This window comes from Macrobrachium rosenbergii, chromosome 45 (assembly GCF_040412425.1).
Source record: "Macrobrachium rosenbergii isolate ZJJX-2024 chromosome 45, ASM4041242v1, whole genome shotgun sequence".
NCBI classification, from domain to species: Eukaryota; Metazoa; Arthropoda; class Malacostraca; order Decapoda; family Palaemonidae; genus Macrobrachium; species Macrobrachium rosenbergii.
The window spans coordinates 26,273,159-26,282,706 of NC_089785.1; the positions used below are offsets into that span (position 1 = coordinate 26,273,159).

The 9,548-nt window shown below is 39.1% G+C and overlaps 1 protein-coding gene across 1 annotated transcript in view; it reads right to left on the minus strand.

Annotated features, from left to right (window-relative positions):
• Positions 1-462: 462 nt before the first annotated feature.
• Positions 463-9,548, minus strand: part of LOC136829825 (protein O-mannosyl-transferase tmtc2-like) — a 93,148-nt gene continuing 84,062 nt past the window's right edge. Inside the window, exons 7-12 of the mRNA XM_067088778.1 lie at positions 6,931-7,045; positions 5,471-5,618; positions 3,148-3,471; positions 2,795-2,879; positions 1,943-2,121; positions 463-1,536 (exon numbers count right to left, since the gene is read on the minus strand). Coding sequence (XP_066944879.1) covers positions 1,369-1,536; positions 1,943-2,121; positions 2,795-2,879; positions 3,148-3,471; positions 5,471-5,618; positions 6,931-7,045 — 1,019 coding nt within the window. The 3' untranslated portion in view covers positions 463-1,368. The remainder of the gene's footprint in view (positions 1,537-1,942; positions 2,122-2,794; positions 2,880-3,147; positions 3,472-5,470; positions 5,619-6,930; positions 7,046-9,548) is intronic.

Below are 9,548 nucleotides of genomic sequence, written 5' to 3' on the forward strand. Positions count from 1 at the left end.
CCACTGAATGACACAAGTTCTTCACTGAGGTCTTTCACTGTCTTTTTTGAGATTCGTTCCGTCACTCCTGTTGTCGTCAGGAAAGGAGAACTGTTTCCCGTTCCCTGTTCTAGACTGGTATGAGCTCAGCCAAACTCCGTCTGTATCGATAAGCTTTAATACTCACAGCTTAAAATATGCTTACGAATATAAAATCTTTTGTATATATGGGTGTGTGATATCAGGATGACTGCAACACATTTATAATACTTCAGTCCGTTTACATATTGAATTATGGAACTATCACACTGCAAAGATATTTTGTTATAAGCACTCAATTGTCCGGTTTCACTGAGTGAGACTGTTTCTGTAATTGTCTTTGTGTAAGTGTGTGTTCATGTGTTATGGACGCATGAGCATCAGTGTTCGTGTTCTAGATTATGAAAAAAATTCGTATTTAATATTTCTAGATAGCTGTCAGTGTTTTTTTTTTATTCAGTACATGTGATTTATTAGAATCAAAAAATAAATTCTTAAAGCATTGGTTGTACACACAGCTCAATTTGAGCATTTTTGGAAATCATTTCTTGAGTATGGAATTGGTAAAATAAACATTTTTTATTTTTTTGTAGTTTATCAGACTTGATTTAGTCAAGTGACATTTGAATGACAAAACAGGCAAAGACCTAAATTGTGGGTGGATTGCCTCTCCCATAAGAATTAGCTTACAGAATGTGACCAGTAGGCTTCCAGCTTTCACCAGTCATTGTGGCTTTTCACCAACTGTGGAAATATCTTACATTTCAAGTTGATGACAAACAATGAGCAAAGACACTTCACATTTTCTTAATTTGCAGTAACCTAGACAGTGCTCCAATACTGCTGACGACAAAGTTTAAATTGAATTTTACTGGCTTTCGTTTGAATGTCATTCTGCGCGCGGTCGCAACCCCAGCATTTCCAGGCACAGGGTCTTCAAGAATAGAAGGTGAAATGACAATCACCTTCAAGTTTAAGTTTACCTATTTTCATATTCCACGACGAGAAGAAGAAGAGCTTTAGGAAAATGGCCGCACGGAACTACCCTAAGTTCGGTTCAGTCCTTGTCGCTGATGCAGGTTTGTAGCCACTTGGCAGCTCCTGCAGAGAGAGTCCAGACACCAGTTGGTGCCAAAGTGAGCTGTGAACAAGGTACTGCACTAGTTAACCAGTGCCGTGAGCTCTTGGAAGATTGAGGCTACTTGACGTAACTCCGTCGCGAGGGTCTTGGTACCACTTGGTGGCAAGACTGACTAGTAATCCAACAATATCGTTCCAGGCTTTCCTCATCATACAGAGCTTAACTCTGCTGGCAGCTTCTGAACAAGACACCTTGCTTGACCTGACTCACTAGGACATGCCCTTCTTGCTGACCAACGCCTTGAGACGATGGAGGTTCGTCGTTGTCTGGGGATCGCCCGGAGAGAGCCTCAGGGCTATCTCGTAGTGCTTGCGAGCCTCTTCCAGTTTCCCGTTGAGGTGCAGGATTGCCCCCAGGTTTCGATGGCTGGAAACGTCCTGGAAAAGCAAAGCATTTTCGTAAAATCGTTTAATGTTATTTCTTTTTCATCTGAGCCATTAGCTATTCTGGATCAGATATTATTGTCCAAATGTGGTCACATCTTTATCATTCTGGAAGGATCTGCTGGGTGGGACCATAACTTTGGGTTCATAATAACATACATCCATGTTGTTTTCTATATTTTAGAGTATTCCTCTTTTGTATTACAACATACAATAGTGGAGACTTACAAGACTAAACAAATAGCTCCATATCTCACACACATAATACAGATATTTAGAGCCAAAGCAATGGACTGACCAGAACAAAAATTGAAACAGAAATTGCAGGGTTAATTTTCTGATAACATCCATAACCTGAAGGTACTCTACTCAATTATCATGTTTCTCTTTCTTGACTTACTTGAGGCTGCAGTTGCACTGCCCTCCTGTAGAAGTTCTCGGCATGTTGATGGCTCCCTGCAAGTCTGAGAGCAGTGGCTGCATTGAAAGCTGCCGTGTGGTCTTGGGTATCCAACATAGCTGCTCTTAGCCAGGCCTTCACCGCCTCTTCCACACGATTCTGTTCGAGCAGTAGCTGACCTGTTGGGTAGAAATGACCAAAATAGCCCGTAAGAGACATGTGAGATCTAGATGACATCTTCCTGAGAGGAAGGGCGAAAGCAAAGGATAAGAAAAGCTGTGCATGAAATGATAAGCTAGTATCATGTACAGAGGGGCAATGAAAGGTGGATTTTATGGTCCTTTTAAGAAAATAATTAGAACTGGCTCCAGTAACCTTTAGACAGAATGGGAGAAATGAAAGGGATAATGAAACTGTCAGAGTGAACTGATAAGTTCTTTGGGTAATATTCCTAAATTGGATTTGGACAGTCCTGAAATACGAAGCTAGAAATAGGATCAAATACATTTAGGGAAAATGTGGCAATGGCATAACAAGGTGAAAATGTAAGAATCTGTAATTCAAACTAAGGACTGACACTCTCAAGGTAGAGAGGGATAGTATCACTGATGCAACTAAATTTAAGATTTATGAGAAGAATGGTTTGAACAGCTAAATTTTGGCTTTACAAAAAGAAAGTCTGGAACCATATCTCAGTGAATCAATATGGCAACGAAATTTACATAGATAGTAGATACTGTAGGTGCTAAGATATTCCTATAGATTTTGTTTCCATAAAACATCTTCCTATAATGTCTTGGGGTTTTGAAACAAGGCAAATATTTAGGGATAACTCTAAAATGAACTTCTTACCAAGGTGTTTATGAGCATGGGGATCACTTGGAGCCAAAGCCACTGCCCTCCTCAGCCACTGCTCTGCTTCCTCCACGCGGCTGCCCTGGAGTTAGCAGATATTTTGTATCTTAGCATTCTATGTTATCTTAAAAGTTTAATAAAAGTACACAAGTGACATGGTAAAATTGCTGTGGTGATATATTTGCAGGTTATTTTATTTCCCTTGGATGGACTATGAAGGCCCAGGGCTTACAGCAAAAGGAGTAAACTGAGAGTTACCCAATCAAAATCAAAGACCTCTGAAGTGTCACAATGGATGCTACACAAAAGGAAGCTTCCAGGTTACTGTCAAATACAGAAACAACACTTACATTCGCCTGAAGCATCCTGGAGAAGGCCAGATGCGCAGGAACGTGGTGCGGGTGGAGAGCGAGAACTCTGGAGAGCACCTCTTGAGCCTCCCTGTACTCTCCGGCCTCTAAATGGGCCTCAGCTGTCAGTGTATGGAGCGTGTGGACTGGGTAGCCCTCAGGGGCGAGGTTCAAGGCCTGAGATAACTCCTCCAAGGCAGAGTGAGGCCTGCCAGCTACGATGTGGATGTGGGCCAGGCGTTTGTGGCAGCTCGTCACCGCCCAGGCGTGGCTCCAGCCGTCCCTCGCAGGAGCTGAGGCGGTGGTACGGCATTCTTTCAGTACCTGAGGATGATGTTGATAACGTTGATTGGTGACTGAGTCTTCCTGTGTGACAATATTGATTTTTGTGTTTTTTATGACACTCAGTCAGTTATTTGTTAAATTGGAGGGTAAACGAGCATACTCCATGGAGAAATCTCTTCATGTTTCAGCACATTTCTTATTTCCACCTGACCTCGGTTAATAGTTAGTTACATTAGGAGGTATTAGGGGGTAAAAGAGACAAATTCCACAGAGAAATCTCTTTTTGTTTCAGTAGATTTCTTATTTTTACCTGATTTCCAATGATTAATTCGCTAAACTAGAAGGTATTAGAAGGTAGGAGAGACAAACTCCACAGAGAAATCTCTCCATGTTGCAAGAAAACTTCAGTGAAGAATCTACCTTTTTACAATATGGGAATAATAGTGATAATTTAAGTATTAGTCTTGATAATTCCTGGCCAAGATCCTCTTGGTCCTGATTCAACATATACGGAAACAAAATAAACAAGTTTTCTGTACAGCTGCTACAGCGTATAATCAAGGCCACCGGTATAATGCTGTATGAGAAGCGCTCCATGAAACTGTAACCACGACCCGGTGGTGGCCTATCCTATATCATTGCCAGAAGCACGATTATGGCTAACTTTAACCTTAAATAAAATAAAAACCACTGATGCTAGAGGGTTGCAATTTGGTATGTTTGATGATTGGAAGGTAGATGATCAACATACCAATTTGCAGCCCTCTAGCCTCAGTAGCTTTTAAGATCTGAGGGCGGACAGAAAAAGTGCGGACGGACAGACAAAGACGCCTTCGAAGACAGTGCAGGTTAAAATCCGGAAAAGATAACTAATCCTTTTGGCAATCACATGGCGATATATTAATAGCAAAAACAACTAGATAAATAAAAAACAAAATAAATAAGTAATGAGGACCACCTCGACAAACTTTCATTTCCTAATGGACCACCTAAGCCCGCCGAAAAATCCCCCCAAAATAATCTTTATTTGTAGCCAATGAAGGTACAAAGATAAGCCGCGCTTTATTCTCCCTAGCCCAGATGCCAATCAGGGGAAATTCCCTGATCGCTAGGTAATCAGTGTAATGGATCCAGGGAAAGTCTTCTTTTTTCTCCCTCTATTTTTCTTTTGGCTTTTATTTTTTTTCTGGGGGAAGGGGAAGGAAAATGGGGGAGGGGAAGACTTTCTTATATTTGAAATAATGCAGAATAAAATATGATGAAGAAATGATAAGAAGTTCGTTAAGGCAGACGCAGGGTTTTTTTTTTACAAGATGGAGGAAAGATGATGAACATAAAATAATGAAGAGTTTTAGAGAAACAATAAATAAAATATGGATAAAGGACGAAGGGAAGACAATGACTGAATCAAAAATGATTAAAAATGAGTGATTATAAAATAAAAATGATAGGAAAGGATTAGATTGGATAAAAGAGACCATTATTATAAACAAATACAGCAGGTACCATCGACATTCACTAGTCTTACAGAAATTTAATTCCATCAATTAATACGGACGCAGTTTAGACCCGTTTCCTTTGAAAGTCAGTCACGTATCTATAAAAACAAGTAAAAATTGCACCGAAGTTTCTTCGGCGCAATCGAGTTTTCTGAATAGCTTATAATCAAGGCCACCGAAAATAGATCTATCTTTCGGTAGTCTCGGTCTAATGCTGTATGAGCCGCGGCCTATGAAATTTTAAGCAGGGCCCGGTGGTGGGCTGACCTATATCGTTGCCAGACGCACGATTATGGCTAACTTTAACCTTAAATAAAATAAAAACTACTGAGGCTAGAGGGCTGCAATTTGGTATGACTGATGATTGGAGGGTGGATGATCAACATACCAATTTGCAGCCCTCTAGCCTCAGTAGTTTTTAAGATATGAGGGCGAACAGAAAAAGTGCGGACAGAAATTGTGCGGACGGACAGACAAAACCGGTACCATATTTTTTTTGCAGGAAAATTTTAAAAAAATAAGTATTTTCATTTGCATACCTTCAAAGCCTTGTCAGGTTGATCCATCGCTTGGAAAGCTGCTGCCAGCGCCAAGTGCGCCTGCGCTAGCCATGGCCGACTCCTTAGCGCTGCGCGGTAGCTCTCGATAGCGCTTTCCAACTTCCCCCTGGAGGCTAGCAGCAGACCTCTGTTGAAATGAAACTGAATTGAGAAATTGCGACATTTTTGTAGCTTTCTAAGGCTAAACTGCATTGACAAATTGCGACATTTTTGGTAGCGTTTTTAAGGCTAAACTGAATTGACAAATTGCGCCGTTTTTGTAGTGTTTTTAAGGCTAAGCTGAACTGACAGATTGCGCCATTTTTTGTAGTGTTTTTCAGGCTAAACTGAATTGACAAATTGCGACATTTTTTTGTAGCGTTTTTAAGGCTAAACCGAATTGACAAATTGCGCCATTTTTGTAGCGCTTTTCAGGCTAAACTGAATTGACAAATTGTGGCATTTTTAAATAATAATAATAATAATAATAATAATAATAATAATAATAATAATAATAATAATAATAATAATAATAATAATAATAATAATTCAACTTACATTTTCTTTTAAATGACTGATTCTAGCGTGTTCAAATTTCGCGTGATTGAATCCAGCAATATTCCGGTTAGATAGAATCTCAGACCTTTAACATTCAAATGAATTTACTTCAATAACAAAAGATATAAACCTCAATTTAATTCATTTCTAAAGAAACTAACTCGTACTAACTTTCATCACGTTTTTATTCACATTTTTGTTTAGTCTTCACACAAAACAAAATCCAAGAGAAAACGGTCTTTAAATACTCGAATTATAAAGTCTATCATAGTCCCTCCTCTAAAGAAAACGAGCTCGATCTTTGATTACAATGGGATTCATTCATGGCGTCTCTTCATAGAAAACGAGCAATTGCTGCCAAAAAACTACCAGATCATTGTATGAATCTGCCTTAGACTTCTTATAAATGAATCAGTTCAGTCTCGTGATTGTGATATGAGAGAAATAAAGCTTTTCTTTTACTGATTTTCTCTCTGAAAGTTAGCTTTCACTCTGAAATTGTAAAGTAGATTAGAGTATTTTATATATTCAATGGTTGTTCTTCCCTGAAAGCTAACTTTCACTCTGAAATTGTAAAGTATATTAGGTGTTTATTTACATATTTAAAATGACTGTTCCCTTCATATGAAAATCCATTGGTTTCCCCTTCAATATCCCGTGCAATGACAACAGTGCAAAGAAAATGGAATGCTCATCAGATATTATACAAACTGTTTATCATAAATTTCCCTGAAAATTACTTATATTCCACTAAAAGAATAACATAATATTTACCCACAATGCAACAAAATAAATATCCCAAATGAATAAAACGACACTATAATAGTTAATGCTATAAAACTATGATAGTTCTCCCGATAAGAAAACGGGAATCAACTCAAAGAAAACGGGCAGCAACTTACAGATTGTAATGCGTGTCTGCCATGTTCGGGACGTGTCTCAGCGCCTCTCTGTAGGCAAATTCGGCCTCTTTCAGACGGCCCTGTTCGCTGTACACGACGCCTAGATTTGACAACGCTGCAACAGAAAAGTTTAAAGATTATTATTATTATCATTTTGGGACAGTGGGACTGTTAGGGTTTGGCAACGCTGGAATAAAATGAAAAAGAGCATTTGTGATCTGGCAACGCTGGAATGGGAAAAAACAATTAGGGTTTGGAAGGGTTGGAATGGTAAAATATATTTGGGATTTGGCAACGCTCGATAAAATTATATTTTAGATCTGGCAACGCTGGAATAAAAAAAAAAATATTTGGGATTTGGCAACGCTGAAATGTAAAAAAAATTTGGGATTTGGTAACGTTGGATAAAAATATATTTGGGATCTAGCAACGCTGGAATAAAATAATATTTGGGATTTGGCAACGCTGGAATGCAAAAAAATATTTGGGATTTGGCAACGCAGGAATGTAAAAAAAATATTTGGGATTTGGCAACGCAGGAATGAAAAAATAGATTCCGCGAGATTTGGCATTGCTGGAATAAAGACAAGGAAATAAATGTTTTCAGGGATTATCAGTTAATATTAAATTTAACAGATGTATATATATATATATATATATATATATATATATATATATATATATATATATATATGTGTGTGTGTGTGTGTGTATATATAATAGACAAATAAATAGACAAAAACTAAGGAAGATATCTTTACAAGAGAGAGAGAGAGAGAGAGAGAGAGAGAGAGAGAGAGAGAGGCAGGCAGACGTCCTGAAGCATGTAATGCATTTGCCGAGCCAATATCAGAAGCTGTCTTTACCAGACGCATACGCTACATTGAACACCTGGCGACAAAGAGAGAGAGAGAGAGAGAGAGAGAGAGAGAGAGAGAGAGAGAGAGAGAGAGGGGGGGAGGGAGAGAGCGCAGCTGTTTTATTCTTCCAGTCCTTTCATATTCCAGGCGTCTATATTTGGGTTTTCATTTGGGAGAGAGTGGGTGTATTATATATACAGTATATATATATATATATATATATATATATATATATATATATATATATATATATATATATATATTTATATTTATATATATATATATATATATATATATATATATATATATATATATATATATATATATATTTCACTGATCTACCAATTTCAAGGGGTACCTCTAGAGGACCACATTTAAGCACAACCCACCCCCAACCCCACCACCCCCACATGACAGAACTGAATTCACCCCACCAGAAAAAACCCCAAGGGGAGTTCACCAGTGGGGCAGATCCCCTTCCAAAACCCCCCCCCCCCCTGGGTCACAGAAGAAATAGTGGGTAAATATTAGTCCACTCAAATGAATTCCCCCTTGATAAATTATCTGGGTTGACTAAACCCCCATTTTGGAACAGGGGGACCCAGGGGTTGGTCACAGTGGGGGAGGAGGAGGAGGACGAGGGCGACCGCCTCCTCCGTCCCACTGGGGAAAACGTGGCGGTGGGGAGACCCAGTGGCTGGGAGGAATGGAAACGAAAAAAAAAAAAAAAATCGGGAGAAAAAGCGCAGAGCAACAAGTGATGTCTGGAATTCTTTTATCAAGAGGGATGAGACGCCATGATGGAATGTGAGAGGAGGAATGTGAAATGAAGAGCTAATGAGAGAGAGAGAGAGAGAGAGAGAGAGAGAGAGAGAGAGAGAGAGAGAGAGAGAGAGAGAGAGAGAGATCTGTTGGGAGTGAAATGGAATCAAGGCTTTTCTCCAACAAAGATTTTCTGCAACAGACTAAACCTTTCTCCAGGAATCAAAGATTTTCTCCAACAGGAAAGGGGTCTCCAACAAACAAAGGCTCTCTCCAACAAACAAAGGCTTTCTCCAACAAACAAAAGCTTTATCCAACAGACTAAGCCTTTCTCCAAGAAACATAGACTTTCTCCGACATAGACTTACTCCAACAAAAAACGCGTTCTCAGGCTAACAAGGTTTGCTCCAACAAACAAAGCCTTTCTCCAACAAACAGTGACTTTCTCCATCAAAAGCCTTCTCTAGCTAACTTAGGCTATCTCCAGTTACCAAAGCTTTTCTTCAAGATAAAAAAACTCTCTCCAACAAAGAAAGACTTTCTTCAATAAACGAAGACTTTCTTCAACAAAAAAACTCCTTTTCCCAACAAACAAAAACTTTCTCCAACAAACAGAGGCTTTCTTCAACGAAAAAAATGCTTTTCCCAACAAACAAAAGCCTTCTCCAACAAACAAAGGCTTTCTTCAACAAAAAACGCTTTTCCCAACAAAAGCTTTCTCCAACAAACACAGGCTTTCTTCAACAAATAACGGCTTTTCCCAACAAACTGAGGCTTTCTCCCACAAATACAAAGCATTCACCAATAAACACAGACTCTCTGCAACAGCGTCGGGTCCTGAGTTAAATTTGGCGACACAGGCTAAAGAGAGAGAGAGAGAGAGAGAGAGAGAGAGAGAGAGAGAGAGAGAGAGAGAGAGAGAGAGAGAGAGAGGGAGAGAGAGAAGCCTGCCTTTATTTAGATTAAATTAGGCAAAAATTGTTGCAGAGAGAGAGA